We start from the raw sequence: 16,508 nt of genomic DNA on the forward strand, positions 1-16,508 counted from the left end.
GTGTTTTCCACTTTGTAGAAGACAGATTTAAGTATATAGATATAAATCCGTCATTTGTGATGGGTCTGTAAAAAGGGTTTTACTTGAAAACCAAATCAGAATATGGTCAAACTCTGTAAATTCCACCACATGATAAATGTTAGATATCAATACATTAAAAATTAAATCTATCCAAATAAATGTATCATCTCAATAACTGATATTTTTTTTTTTTTTGCAATTTCTCTTAGACCCATGTGATTAAGTATTCTATACCAATAATTACCTTACTATACATTTCATATAAGGTAAGAAATTTTTTTTCCTCAATGTTTTGGTATTTTTTTAGTTGCATGGAATTTTTCTTTTCTCATAAAGGGATGGTTTTTTATAAATAATTACATACAAGATTTGTAGCTGAATTTTAAAAATTGGGATAGACTACCTGAAGTGCAAGTACCTTTATGTATATGAAATTGTATGCAAAGGATCAGCTGGGCTCATTTGGTCCAAAGTAGTTGTTCATAGATACAAATGTTTGTCTGATTGTATGTGTAAGTTACCAGGTGTTATTTAAATGCATAATTTTATGGAAATGTAAGTTGTCTGTTCTGGTTTTAACTAAGTTGCAGGTAAGATACAGATTGTTAAATTGTGTAACGATTCATTGTAGGAGCAGAAATAATCATAACGTTCTATACTGCTACGCCTCATCTCACATGTTTTAAAGTACAGAATTGTTAAACTAGTCAAGTATTTATATCGTCTTCAGTCTGTCCCAGAAACAAGTTTTTATTATGGTCAAATGTTTAAATGTAAATACATAAAACATATTTAAAATAACAACATGTACAAGATTATTAGTCTGTCAGTCTGTCATAGCAGTGAGATTTAGAACATTAATTTAATGGGCATACCCATCTTTTAATCTGTGTTTACAAAGACAAAAAATTCAGATGCTACTTTGATGGAGAAGTTATTTCTGGAGTACCTAGTGTGAGAGGAGAATACTTCTGTTAAATAACTGCCTTCAGAGAAACCCAAGATGAATTTCATTATTGAGGTTAAAAAGGCAGTAGTAAAGCATAACAGTTAAGAAAGCTGCTATTAGAGTTCACTCTGGAAGTCTGTTTTCCCCTTTAAAACAGTGAAGCAAAAAGTCAAAAAATACTCTTAACAGTTTGTTTAGTAAACTTACACTGATGAATTCCACTTAAATTTTCTTCTTATTCTGCTAGAGAACTTTTTAGGATTTTTTTTTTCCATTGGTATGGTGGTTAGGGAAGTCATTTACCATTTTCATCATCTCTGAAAATTATAGAAATCATGCCATTTCTTTTGACATGGGTGATGCCAAGAGCATGACATTCTAGTGGATAGTCTAATGTGATAGATCAACTAGGCATTATTTTCCTCCCAGTCTTCATGAGCAGATTGTGAAGTTCCTAAATTCTGTCAGATTCAGTTCTGAAGTCAACAGAAGTCACTGATTTTCATAGGCTTTAGATCAGTCATTAGTTGTGCTCACTCTGCCTGAAAAGCATCATTTTTGTGTTTCTTCTAAATATAGGAGATAATTTTTATTGATATTAAAACTAACATTTTTCAAAGTGTTCAGTGGGAATAAAGAAATACATCACCTCTCAGTATTTTTTTGTCTTAAGTCAATTCTTGCAGTTCAGCTACCAGAGGAGTGGATATCTTTGTGTGTGTGTCTTTTCTGCAAAGCTGTAAGAGTTAGTGAGCCTTCAGGAAAGAAGCCTACCTGACAGATAAAACTTGTCACCAGATTCCCCGGCAATGGTCAGAATAAAAATTCTCACAGAGTGAGAACCAGAAAGTATCCATTGCTTCTGTGAGGATGTGTTTATATGTTCTCTCTCTAAAACCTTTAGAAACAAACCAACAGTGCAAGTAGATTTTGATAACAGAGACTTACTTATCTTTCTCCTTGCCAGATAAGAATTTATCTGTTCATGCACTGGACTGCTCAGATTGTATGAGCAGCTTGCATATTCACCACAAAGTTAACTGGTCATCATGGCTAGTTTTCTTGAACTAATAGTAGGACAGTTTGTATTTCATTACCTGTTATGGTTACGTTTGTCAGAAGAACTATTCTTCAGTGTCATTCCTCAAAATAGGAGTTTTATGTGATTATTAGCCTAATCCTGTATAAGCTAATGAAAGCTTCTTTTGAGGCATGTGGTTACTACAGTCCCAAATACGTCACTTGAACAATGATTTATTGAGATACAGATGCAGCTACAATGCTAGCTATCTTTCAGATTTCAGGTACAGTATGTTTTGAGGCCAGTAAGACATCTATATTTCTATTTACACAAGTTTTCATCATTAGTATAGCGGAAACATCTTTTAGATAAAGTGCATACTTTAGCTGTGCTGCAGGTAACACAACATGTATGTAATGCAGTACTAAATACTATTTATGTTTCACTTCATAGTCTTTCTAGGTAGATTTCAGCTATATTGTGTCCATTGCTTTTAACTGCTCAACAGAATAATACCCATTAATTCGTGTTTGTACGTCAGTCATTCCTAAATAAATTGTTGGTACTTAAAATTAGTTCCTGAGCTTCAGCAAGTCTATAGTTCCTGGTTTTGCCAAATAATCTTGATTTTTTTTTTCTTTGTAGTGAGCTATCCGTTCATATAATTTCTCAAACTGCGTTTTTATCTGCATCATGGCCAAGTCCTTTTGCTCCAAACATACACATTTATTGCAGCACATAGCGCAACACACACCAATGATCTGAGCAGTCTTCTGCTATACTGAAGAACTCCCTGTATGTACTGTATGTATTTATCCTTTAAACCTAAAGTTTGTAAGTTTGACAGTAGAAGAAATGACAAAAGAAAATGCCATGTTTATTTCTATTCGTAATATCTAATCCTGTTTCTCTAAGGAGATTCTTAATTTTCATTCTTAGGCCAACAGTGACTATAAATAATGTAGTGGTACTTGCTTTTCACTTACACTCAGAGGCCAAAGAATGAATGCTTATACTTTTTGAATTCAAAACAGGTGTCCTTGTATTTGAGAAGTACTGAACTCCCATAATCATCAGTGGAGTGTTCCGCAGCTCCAAGTTTGTGGCTAGCACAGTTGTCTAACTCTGGGCTTTCTAGCTAGAATGAAAAAGATAGATTGTGGGAAAAGCTGCAAGCTTTTAAAAATCTCTGGGTTCTCATTACAGCCATTCAGTTAAGAATTGTCAAGTGTGTATCCTCAATATATAAATTTATTTGGGGATAGCAACTATTAATAAATCAAAGTACACTGAAATCCCAAAGCACTCCAGACATTCAATAAGAAACTTAAGCATTGTTATACTGGATGAAATTCATGATCATGAGCCAGAGGGATAACAAATGTGAAAGAGAAAGCTGAAATCTTTCTACAGTATAGAGAGTTGGGATAATGTTTTCACTCACAAAAGACTTGATTTTACTCCTGAAAGTTAAAAATTTGTCTTACATCCACCAAGGAGCTAGGGTGGGGGAACAAATAACAACTGTATTACCCAAATCTCCTAATAATTCAATTTCTTTCTGTAGTCTTGTCATCAAGTTCAGAGTTTATTATTTCGCTTATTTTTGTAGATTCTAGGTCTTAGTGATACTTTTCAATGAGTGATTATATACCTTAGGAAAAATATTCGCCATTATCAGTTTAGAGTATGCCACCTTTCTATTTTCTTGGCTTTCTTTTCGGTTTTGATGCAAGTCAGCAATAACATGTCATATTACGTTTACCTATGCAAGTGGATTTTAAGCCTTTTGGAAATTACAAGTCCTAAGATTTTTCCAGTCGAGAACGAAATCCCCGTGTTGCTAATTTAAGCCACTTGACAACAGGCTTCTTTTCTTGAAGGCTTTGACCCCAGAGACAAGCGTGTTATAAGTTGGAAACCTCTTTTACGTACCCCTCATTCTGAACAGTTTGTTACATCCCTGATATACTCCATCTATTCTTTTTATCCATTCCTTGTGTCACAGTACACTTTTTCTCAATCTGACATATACTTGATTTACAAGACAAAGTTGTTATATCAGTGTTATTGGTCCATATTTTTGTATGCTTTACTTTTTACTTGGTCATTGTTATTCTGTTGTATTTGGAACTCCTGAAGTTCCTCAGTTTCCTCTTGGCTTGACTAATTAAATGTAGTGTTACCTGAAACTTTTGCTACCTCAGAATTCTTTTTTTAAATTCAGTAGTAGCAAGACCTACTACCAAAATTTTCCTTTACTGAAAACTGCTGGTACTCAAAAGTTGCAGTAGTATGACACTGTGACTTGAAAATCTGTATAGATTAGTTAATGCCATATAATAGTCCCAGCATTCAGTAGATAGCACAGTGTCATTCGATTCTCAGTAGATTGCAGGGCAGGTTTGCAGCATGATCTAGAAGCAAAGCAGAACCCATTTCCTTCTGTCTCCACCCTGAAGGACTCCAAGCTCTCAAAATATTTAGCTATCCAGGGTAGTTTAGTAATGGAGAGAGGAAATTTTGATTCATTAGGAGACTCTACAGTCTCATTTCACAACTGCTTATTTTATCTACTAATCTCTCAAGAGATCCTCTGAAGACCAGAAGTATGTCTATGATCATACTACTGTACTTCCCAAAACTGTAAGGTTGTGATACTGCCATAACTATCTTTTAGATGTTTATCAATCTACCAGCCAGTGTCACTTTAACAAATGTATAAACAATTAAACTAGTAAGTATCTTAATTGGGCCAATTATATCTCCTGCTCCCCAGTCCTCCTACATAATTACAGTTCTAGTGAAAGAATGCATATTTTTGCTAAGTAGCTCAGCAGCCTCACATTCAAATTCCTTCTGAACTCTTGGATGAATATTATCTAAATTGGATGATTTATGGCTTTTTAGATCATCAGGTGGGTTTTCTTACGCTTTTTCCTGTGACATTTCACTTCACAAGCCAGCAATCCTTATTATCTAAAGAAAGCAGGTTTGGAATAGGTTTCACCATAACATCCTCTGTAGTAAAGACTGATGCAAAACAGTTAGTCATTAGCATTGTTACCTTTCTTAATTGCTCCCTTTTGTTCTTGAATGTTCGCTAGCTTAAACAACAAGAAACTCTTAAATAAATCTTTGTTCTGTTGACTTTTTTGGGGGAGAGTTAAGCTTTTCAGAATCAATTTCAATCCTTATTTCTCTCCTCCAGATTTGATTTATGTATTCGTCTTCAGTAAATTTTGAAATGTTTCTCCCCCAATATTGGATATTGCCATTCAGTCTTACTTTTCTTTTTTCCTTCATTGGTTCTCTTAATTCAAACTTCTGAAATGCCATTAATGACATCCACAGCACATTTAATGATTTTAACTTCCGATACAGATTTCCTACCTTTTTTTTTTATTTAGTTGTAAGTTGCCTTTCCAAACTTAATGTTAATTCCTGGGGCCTTTCCTTCTCCTGCAGTCCTAGGCATTATTTAATAGCTTGGCTGTTACACATCAAACTGTTATATGATGCCTCTTTATCTTGTTCCTTTTCTTAAAGCTTGGTCTGTTAAGAAACAACTTAAAAAATTAACATTCATCCTCTAGTCCGAGGAACTGAAATTGTTCCCTTGTAAAGTAGATACAATGTACAAAAGTCGTATTTGGTTGCAACTTCTAGTTTCCCATCGATTTTAAGATACAAATTGATCTTAACTAATAGAGTTCTGGAAACCTCCAGTGAGATGTGCATCTGAGAAAAGCTGTTCTTCTCAGGCTCACCACAACGGGTAATTCTGTTCCTTCTGGTCATCTGGCAGGAGCTGCAGATCTCAAACTCTGAAGCTTTGTATTCATACTGCAATGACAGCCACCTGTCCTTCATAAGAAGGGTAGATACGCTTATGTCTTGCGACTTATCCATGGGCTGGACAAGATCAGTTACCAGCTAAGAGGAAATAGTATGTTTCACCATCCAGAACTTGTTTTGTTCATTCTGTCTTCAGTTTGTTTTATTTTGTTTTCATTATAGTTCTGGCCAGGAATAATGGATGAACTGTCAGAGCTGAGAGAATTCTATGACCCAGACACTGTGGAGCTGATGAACTGGATTAAGTAAGAGGATTTTTTCTCTGTTTAAGTTAAATGCTATTTCTGTAGATCTAATGTTCTTAGTTATAGTGTTCTCCTTATTTGTCACAGCTCATCAGTGAACTCTGGTGACCCATGGAGATAGTTAAGGATGAATGGGCTATCAAGAGGTTAGCATATTAAGGGCTGTGGAGAACAGCTATATGCAAAGTCCCCCAGACTGCTCTCTTTCAGTATCATGCTGCTGTATTGCATGTGCATCAGGGAACCAGTTGACTCCGTTTGTTCCCATAAGTACACGTAGCTTTCCCAGCCGAAAGAGGTAAATTTGGAAGTGTCAAGCTTCTTCCATATTATAGCTACCTCTTTACATTAATAGACCTTTGCAGTGAAATAAATTTATTTTTATTTTTCCCCCCAACCTGGTGTCCTTCTATTTTCAACTTTATAATTTTAAAAAGCTTGGATGTACAGTTGTAGGGATGGAAAATCTGTACTCTACATGTTTCCTGAACTTTAAAATAATCTAAATTGTTTCTACTTATTAGAAATTGTTTTCTACTTACTATAAATTGTTTTCTACTTATTAGAATTAATCCCAAAGTATGTTCTAAACTGTAAACAAAATATTTATAATTGAACTTGAACTTGCCATGGCTAAGCGTAAGTGCAAAGTCTCAGGAGTATGAGTTAATCATCCCAACCCTACCTCATCACTTCTGCTTTCTCACAGAGCATAGGAAGGTATTTTTTAGGTGGAAACAGTTTGGAATACTGCATGTAGAAGATCCTCAGAAAAAGGGCCAGGTAGGATGTTTTCTGGAGGACTGTGAATTTAAGGGATATGTTCTCTATTAACATACAGTAACCACTAAAAACTTTCAGGTTAAGTTCTGAACAGAGATATTCCTAGGACTTGTATTTTTTTTGAACTCTGACAGAGATTTTTTTTTTTAAAAAATCAGTTTCATGTTCTGGAGGAAAACATTCTGAAAGTAAATCTAAATTTACTACATTTAACATTGAGCTATTTGAAGTATTTCCTTGGAGCTCTGTATTGCGTTTTCATATGCAATGAACTTCAGTGAAACCAGACTTCTAGCCTATTCTACTCATAGCAACATATTTACACTCTATAATGTTGTATTTCTTTAATCCATAAACTAGAAGGAGTAATTCAGAAGTAAAATATATTACAAGCCTTCACTGATTTATTTTGAAAGCAGGCCATGGTTTTTTCCATTATTTAGAATCTTTGCAGCCATATTGACACGTTTTTGTGACTGATGTTTAACAGCCAGTTCCATTTAGCACTACTGTTTTATTAAAAGATGGCAAATGTCTGATAGTTCAGGTCTCCTGTGTGCAGTATATAGAGTTATATATAGATTTATACATAAAATATGCATGTGGAGTTATTCCCAGCCATGAACTGGATTTGACTGGATCCGATGAGAATAATTTTTCACATGTTCTTAGTGCTGAGAATGCTAAACTGGTGCTTGTCCTCTTTTCATTTTAAGTCATGACAGACAATTACAGAGGGAAATTTTCTACTTAGAATTTATTGTGTTTAGAAATATTAGTCCTGTAAAGAGGAGTTAATTATCTATGCTTTAAATACAAGTCAACAAAATTTATGGTAAGTTTCTCGAAGTGGGACAGGTTTTCTTCAGTTTTGATGTGTAAGAAAAAACATTTTACTATACTAACACTTGATAGTTCTGCTTTAGTTAATGATCTGTCAAGGTTAGTGTCAGGAACTAATAATTCATTATTAAAACTCAGTATAAGAAGCTCTAATTTGTCATGTATAGCAGTGCATTAGGAATACCTCATCTGTCTTGCAATCTCTCCGCAACAAGAAAACCTTTCTATCTGCTTAGATCTAAATGCGTATTAACTTGTCCAAAAATACAATCTGAATAATAGCCAACTATTTAGTCTGTCCACTGTGAAGTGTCTGCAGATGTATTTTTTACTCTTCCTCTTACTAAAATTACCATAGTGTTTTCGGGAAGATATACTGGTTTATATCTTTACAGTAAAGTTACTGCATATTATTGGACTGCATCTATTGCAGAGCGCAGTTCTTTTACATAATGATCTTGCATATCCCGGTCTCTTGCTTTTTCCTACCCATCACCTCATTTTCTCAGCTTTAAAAAAAAAAAGTCAAGAAGGTCCTGCCAATGACCCAGGGATAGTTCACAGCTGTGTTCCCAGATGGGAGGTATATTAAAATTCTTAGTTTTGGTCTTTCTCCCTAAGACAACAGGAACAACATGCTCATTTGTGAGATGGGGAAGAATATCAGTAGAATGAGCAAATCAATAGCGTGAACTTCCCTACTCTGTTTACTTCTGGTAAGTGTTTAAGAAGCAATGTCTTCTGCCTTTAAAGGGGAAACCTGTCTAGAATTGTGGAATATTTTATAAGCAGTTACCAAAAATCATAGAAAAACTTCTTAGAAATCTCAGACAACAGCCAAAACAGTGGAAAAGTTAACTGAGACTGTGATTTGGCAGTGCATAGTTATGTCAACTGTATTTAAATCAGGTGTGGGGGACAAACAGGCAAATTTTTCTATTGATGGAAACCCCACTAATTTCTAAAAAGCTCCTAAGGTTACAAAAATGGAATACCCATGTTTCAATGGTGGTTCTTTCATTTAGTAATCTATATTAATGGCTATATTTTAATTTCAAGCCAGCTATAAATTTTAACTCTTCACTCTTACTTACATGCCTGATTTTCAAGGGTAATCACGCTGAAATCAACACATATTCCAGACTTTAAAGGCAATATTACACTTTTTTTTTTAATTATTGTTCTTAAATTCTTGGGCTTATCCTTTGTCATTGACTGATTTGTCAGTAAAATTCAGGCATGAACTTGATAATGCCTGAGAACTAGGTTTATACCAACTGTGTAGGTGCACTCCTTTATGTGAACAAAACATGCATGCATAAAATTGAGGCTGGGACTAACAAAAATGCATCTTGTTGCTCTTCCTTTGTGGCTGTCGTTTCCCATTTTTGCAATTTTCAGTCTTTCCAAACCAGAGGGAAAAAAAAGAACCATGACAGTTTGATTGAATGTGCTTTACTGCCTATTATTTGCAGCTAAACCTGTAATATTTTAATATAGCATTCTGCAAATAAAAAGACTTTCTTTTAAAGAAAAAAAAAAAGAGAATCTAACGTGGCATATTTGAGAACCCCTTTTCAGCATCTTCTTTTCTCAAAACACTTTGCTTTGTAGATTCATATCACACCCAGGCACTGGGTAAAGGAATAGTCTGAGACTGGCCATTTCTGTAGGGCTTCCTTAAAACCAACTGACAATAATTCTTTAACAACTTAAGAGAAGGAATTACCACCACTTTTAAAGTCTATGCAAGTACTTCCTGTAAAACCCTTTTATTTTTAAAGAGTTATTCTTTAGTATTTATATAATTCTCTAAATTCTTAAGTGTAGGTAAAGAAAAGCTTCATACAATATATTATGGTGCTTAGTTTACCCATTAGTTCAGCTGTAATTAACTTGTTGAAAGCTTAGAGCTTCAAAAATAAATGAGATTATTTGTTCAAAATCCCATCAGGTCTGCTTGAAATGACATTTAAATTATTTAATGTAAATCAGTTTGACCTGTAAGTCCTTGTCATTATTTAGTGACATTTCATACAGAATAAATTGTTTGCAGGTTGGGCAGTGTGGTACGGAGCTTGGCAGAAAGCTGTAAAAACAAATTATCCTTTCATTTTATACATCATTTGTTCAGACATTTGTAAAAATTGCTTCGTTTTTCTATAATAGAGAAGTGTCATTCAGTGGTTTGAAGCACATTAGCTGCCTTGGATACAGACCACAGCAGTTAGTGTCTGACCCAGGCAGGAGTACTGGAGAAGGATGCTTGCATGAAATGTAGGAATCCTCCTGTACCTGAAAAATACCAGTTAATTGTCACGTCCCCCTCTAGTGGCTGTTTCAGAAGATAGACATTCGGTTACGGCCACCAGCTGAAGTTCTTTAAGATGAAGTTAAGGAGGGCAGACATTGCATGAAGCTCAGCATCACCTTCCAGCTTCCAAGTGTCTGTCCGCAGCAGTGAAATCCAGTGCCAGGTTTGTGTTCTTGGCATTGCCAGTAAAGCGTGCCTCCAATAGCTCTGGTACTAGCACATGTTGGTCTGGAACCACCTGAGCAGGTCCCAGTAAAATATGAACAGTGATGTGTCTTAAGGCATATAATTTTCTAGGCTTCAAACGTGTAAATCTGAGTCTCAGCGAAACATCTGCCTTCACCTGGAATACCTGATTTTGAATTCCATCCAGGACCAAGACACGTAAGCCAGTTGTTTGAAAAGCAAGCAAGGGTCACTGGATTGCTTTTAAGGTATAGGAAGAGGAGGAAGTGCTGGCAAAACTCTTAATACCTGCTAAACAAAGAATGCACTCAGCTGTATTTCACCCCTTCTGGGCAAGAGTGAATGCTTTTAGAAAGGGGAGGAATTGAACCCTGCCTCTTCTACATTTTTGACAAGCATTTTTACCAGTAAGTTATGGAAAAAGGGCACTATCACTATTTCCTCTAGCTTTCTTTTGTAAGAAGCGGCAGCAGGCTGTTTCTTGGGAATGTTTTTTTTGTTGTTGTTTTCTTGTGGTTTTGCCTTTGGTGCTTGTGGTGTTTTGGTTTTTTTTAAGAAAGTTTGATTCTGCGAGTTTGCATTATATTGGGCTCTTTAGGAATCAGAGGTGCAGGATTGCCTTCATAAGGCCACGTCAGGACATAAGTCCTGCAGAGCATTACAAAATTTGAACTAATCTTGAACAAACACAGAAACAGACTTTTCACACTAGAAGTTTCCCAGCCCAGGCATAAACACAGAAACGTGTTGAAGGTGCTTCGAGAATCATTTTCATTTAGGTGTCTAAGCTCTACCAGGTCCCTCTGTGAATCTAGTCCATGTTCTTTTCAGCTTACTCTGAAGAATTGTGCTTTCCTGCAGTTTCAGGGATGAGTCCTAGCTGACAGCCTGTCAGGAGGGCTATTACATTTGCATAATATTAAATTCTAAGACAAATTCATTTCTTGTAATGAAACATTTACTTGATGACACTTGTGGCTTTGAATATTTTAAGTAAAAAAAATTTAAAAGATATTAAGTATTTTCAAACTTTAAAATGCAACTGGTTTTATAAACTGCTGAAAAACTAGTCTATCAGTAAAGTTAAACTGGCCTATTAAAAATATTATCTCTGTCCTTCCTAGATGAGATTGATGTACCAGTGCAAGAATGTTGAGGAAGGGTTTGTAATTATTAATTCATTTGCTAAGCATAATCTCTCGAAAGGCAAAAGTAAGATTTAATACTTTTCTTTTAACATTTTCAAGCCGATCATGGAGCTTAAAGACGACTGAATTCATAGCTGCAGTTTCAAAAGCTCCCTAAAGTGCACCCCAAAGTGTCACAGTTATTTGGCTACTCTAAGTGCCATGAGTGCATGTATGTGGATGTTGGGCAACTATTCACATTCCTTTCTAATTTCGTTTTACTTGATTTAATGTATGCTTCTTTCTGGTGTTTTTGTCTTCATAGACTTTTTCATGGTTATATACCTACTAAGTGCTAGAAAACACTTCAGCATACTATGACCATTTTTAATTAGCCTAATTATAGTAGTCTCTGTTGCCTGGCATTTTTACTTTATCTTTTTGCTATGCCCTTCTGTTGTGTCTTTACATGTATTTTAGGTTGTAAACTTGTTGGGGGTAAGGTGAGCAAAAAATCATTTTTTCATTATGGATACTTAAACAAATCCTGAGATACCAAGACTGCTATTTGGATAACAATTCTAGACATTGGCTTTGAATTTCAGATGAGCTCACAATAACAATACTTGACAGCATTTCTATTTGGCATCTGCATTCCCTCCTCCCCGCCCCCAGCTTTTTGCAGCTGGGGTGACTTTTTTCATAATTTCTCTCCCACAGTTGTCAGAATAGGGGGATTAATGTCTCACGTAAGTTTTTCATTCCAAGTGAATGGTGAATGCCAGGACAGTAACAAGCAGCTTTAACATTCAGATTAAATAATCCATTTTATATAGAATAGCTTATATGTTAGACACAAATCTAAGAAACAATAAGTTTCTTGAAATATTAAAAGAATTAGGATATAGAAATTTACAAATATTCAGAGGCTATATGAACCCAAAACATATATGAAATATGGAAGTAGTTTGAAATTTTCGGGATCATGTTTTCCCTAAATTTCCTCATAATGCATAGTAAATTTTTTATTTGCAGTTAGAGAGTATTATCGTGATTTATCTGCTTCATATTTGAAGAAAACACGGTTGTTTGAACAGTTTGCTCCCTGAATAGGGGAGAGGCAGAAAAATATTTTTTTCAGTCTTTTTTTTCCTTCTGATCTGTAACAAGCAATGCAAAAATGCCCCTACAGAGACTTCCTCAGACTTATCAACATTTGTTTAGGTCAAACACTCCAAACACAGCAGTGTTTGCTGGGAGCATGCAGCTATTAGCAGGAGTCAAACTGTGCACTGGACGGACCTTAACAAATCATCCCCATTATGAGGATAAGAATCTGAGAGAGAGAACAAAACAGGTAAGAGTACTCCGATTGTTTAAGCTAATCCTTATCTATATCCATGCCTCCATTCTGGAAAACACATGCAGTCTCTAATGGCTCATTGCAAGTGACATCACATGCTTTACTCAGTATTTTTGTAGTCAGCAGCAGTACTATTGCACATCGTAGTAGCCATGACACAGAAACTCTTAAGTGGCTACTGAATAAAGCATTTAGATACTTTCTTTTAAAATACATAATTCAAATCACATGGATTATGGATCTCAATTCTTTCTCTGGTTCAAGATAAAGGAATCATGAAAGAGCGAACAGAGAAATAGTGGTAATGTAATGTGTCTTACAGCTTAGTTTTCTTCTATAGATTTATCAGATCTATGCCAAGAGATCTCCTGAAGATGTTTACAGAATACTGCGATCCTTTGGCACAGACTATGTGATCCTAGAAGACAGCATTTGTTATGAGAGAAGACACAGTAGAGGCTGTCGGTTACGTGACTTACTTGATATAGCTAATGGCCATGTAAGTATTATATACAAGATTTATAAAGAAAATACATTTTGCTTGACTTCTTTTTGAAATACAATTATGATTTGAAGTAGCCTGGGTTATTTCAATTTCATCATGAGTGGGGAAGTAAAATCTAACGGAGCCTTTAGACATTCTCAGAATTGCCAAATTGAACACTACTTGCTTTTAATGGTATTTGATAATAAGAAAAAGGAGGAACTCAGACTGGCAAAGTAAGTAATCACTTCCTGATGAGCTTCAGGTTAGCAGTACACAAATAGTGTTCCCTTTCAGAGCGTAAATCACTTCATAGCTTCAGTCCCCTCAGGAGCAGTGGACCGTTCTATTACTTTGCTGTGTCAGGGGAGTTTTCAAGCATCTCTGGGGTTAACATGGAACCACAGCAGACCGTGTAACCTGAAGCAGATACATACCTCTGACAAATCAGCTTTACCCATAGTAGAGGCATGATACTATAAATCTTACTGGTTTAGCTTCCCGCTTGTTTCATACAGTCATTGTTAACAAAGCTGGCCAGCCTGACCCTCTGAATGTGTTTTTGAGGTTGTTTTTAGTTTCTTGTTGTTGCCTGTAACTGTGAATTGGCTAAAGATATTTCACAAATCTGTTCAATTTCATTACAGATCATGGATGGTTTGGGGGAGAATGAACCTGATTTGAAACCTTCGTTGTATCCTCGCTTCTGTGAGGAAATTAAAAAAAACCTGCCTTCTTACACCATACACTTCACTAGAGTGTTTCAAAACAAAACATTCCATGTTTACAAACTTGCTAAACATAAATAACATTTCAACCGTGGCTTCAAGTTCAGTATTTTAATGCTAGGACCCACATTAGAAAATGCAGAAGTTGTTTACAAACATGTTACATTTGTAAGACATTTTACATTGATGGTTTCTTGTTTAATTACTGTGATTCTTATTTTTTTTAGACAGTTTAGTTTTGATACCATTCTTGATGTTGCCAAAATTTTCATAGATTCATAAATAAATGCTAGCAGGGACCATTTTGATAATAAAGTCTGACCTTCTGAATACCTAGGATATAATTGCTTTCCAGTTTTAACTGATTGAAAGACACACAAAATGAGCAGCCTGCATGACCACTGCAGAATAGCTAGCCTATGAAGTTCTGCTCAGCAGTTTGGATTTTTACCATGAAATGATAGAAATTCAGTGAAGGCAGGCCACACTACTCCTATACTGAGTAGGTGTTATCTTTGTGAATCCTTAAAACAGTCACAAAGATTAGGTTTTGTCTTAGAATGTGATCCTCTTTGACAGATCCTTGTGCTCTTTCAGTGCCTCTTTTTTTAATTCTTTGGGAACGTGCGCGGATACGAATTTCCAAGCTTGTGAGTGTGATTGCAGAATCTGTGAGTGCAGGATCAGCAAGCAAGTTTAAAGACTAAAACTTTTATCATTGTCCAGCATTTTTAGTGATACCGAAACATACTGTTTTATAACGTTAAGCATTTAATGATGGAGTGTTATGTATTTCTAATGAGAATAAAGGTTGGAGCATGCTTGATACATGTTGCATGTTTGTATTCTTGTAAAATGCTCAGAACAAACAAAAAACCAAATTTCTCAGCTTGGATTCTCACAACACTGTTTTCTGTATTTGCTTTCTGAACTACAGGGGATCCTTTTTCTCCCCATGTGAATTCCAGGAGTAGGATACCAAAATTGAACACTGCCAACCTTATAAAAGAAAGATTCATCTCCAAAATCACCAGGAAACTTAAGTATTTAAAATACGTTCAGGTATTAGAGCTTTGCTTTACATTATTTCAGACAAAATGTTATATATTTTAGCACAAAATCATTGTGTCCTTACTCTTATCCTAAAAATTAGACTACAGTTATTTTAAATTGACTTGGAAGATTAAGTGAAGACAGGCCTCAATCCTGAGAATTTTGTGATTTGTTTGTACCCTTTGTCTTTTTACCAGCTAGAACTTTGTGAATTGCATTGACTCTCTAAATGCTATGTAGATAACATACAACTTTTGCTGTGTTTTAGCGCTGCTTTGGTTTTATATTGAAATTAGAGATTGTCTGATTGAAAAGTCTAACAGTACTCTCCAACTTTAATTAGACATCCACTAGGATCATTTGTTTCTTACGAAAAACAGAATTGTAATAATCAAGTGCCTCTAGGCCAATGTTGAATTAACATTTGAACACCTGTAAGAGTGTTTGTGGCCTGTGCAAATAACTCAGTTATAATAATTACCACTGCAATTAATTTCTAATGATGGGAAGCTTAAAGTGCTAGTGATAGCAAACTCCACATTTAATTTAATAAGATGTGTAATGAGATTAGCTTTCACAGCTGAGCTGTGTTCCCATTCCAAATGATTTAAATGTTTTCCCTTTTCAGTTGTACTAAGGTAAATTACTGAAGAGATAGAGATGTCACATGCTCAAACTATTTTATATTCAGTAAATACTCATTAAACAATGTTCAACATCTTTCCGTACTTTCATGCTAACACAAAAGGAAAGTGTGCTTTAATCAGACTGTATTTAAATCAAACATTGACAGTAGCTAGGTTGTTAAACTGAGCAACTGAAACTCCTGAGTAATTTCTAGCCTGTATCCTTGATGAGGTTGGAGACCACTGCAGTTTAACATAATACAATAATAAAACATTTTAATCAGTATTAAAACTTTAATTAGGCCTGTAATGATACATGCCTGTTCTTGCTGAAAGCATGGGTCAGTGAATTCCTCAATGAGTGCCTTACAGTAATTGAAAACAAGCACATGTAAGGTAAAGTATGTCTAGGCTGGATTGTCTTATTTTAAAATGTGGTTGTATCTTTCTTTAAAGGTGCAGTAACTTTCCTCTTATTGAAATGAGAGATTCCAAGATCCAGTGGTACCCTATCATTTTCAGAATTTACTTGTGGGTAACAGCTGAGACAAAGTCATCCTGACTCTAACTGTAATTATTTTTAAATAGACTTTTTTCAAAAATAGTCTCTAATCTTGCCAAAGGAGAGATTTAACCTTTTTGTAGAAACTACCAAGTGCAAATTTTTTTGTTTTGTTTTTGTTTAAAAAACCAAAATAGACCCCAAGCTACCCTTCGTCTTGGGAAAGCATAAAAACCAAGGGCTGTCATGATCCAGAACCACCGTGGTTTCTTGCAACACAAACATCCCCCAAAGCAGCACACCAGCGGTTTGAACCATTAGATACAAGGTATTTTGTAGATTGCTTAACAACTCTTGCAGTTCACAGTCCTTAAAGCCTAGGTAGCTTCTGACACTTGTTTAAAC

General features: G+C 35.3%; 1 protein-coding gene across 4 annotated transcripts in view; it reads left to right on the forward strand.

The window, feature by feature from the left end:
* Nucleotides 1-16,508, forward strand: part of DPY19L3 (dpy-19 like C-mannosyltransferase 3) — a 35,909-nt gene extending 19,401 nt beyond the window's left edge. For 2 of the 4 annotated variants that reach the window (XM_009814965.2, XM_059824877.1), the window contains 5 exons: nucleotides 231-287; nucleotides 6,012-6,094; nucleotides 12,572-12,704; nucleotides 13,051-13,209; nucleotides 13,842-14,884. In XM_009814965.2, coding sequence (XP_009813267.2) covers nucleotides 231-287; nucleotides 6,012-6,094; nucleotides 12,572-12,704; nucleotides 13,051-13,209; nucleotides 13,842-14,003 — 594 coding nt within the window. In that variant the 3' untranslated portion in view covers nucleotides 14,004-14,884. Of the gene's footprint in view, nucleotides 1-230; nucleotides 288-6,011; nucleotides 6,095-12,571; nucleotides 12,705-13,050; nucleotides 13,210-13,841; nucleotides 15,191-16,488 lie in introns of those variants that run through there. The other 2 variants (XM_059824874.1, XM_059824876.1) reach the window with 2 other exon arrangements.

Source organism: Gavia stellata, chromosome 15 (genome assembly GCF_030936135.1).
Source record: "Gavia stellata isolate bGavSte3 chromosome 15, bGavSte3.hap2, whole genome shotgun sequence".
Lineage (NCBI taxonomy): Eukaryota > Metazoa > Chordata > Aves > Gaviiformes > Gaviidae > Gavia > Gavia stellata.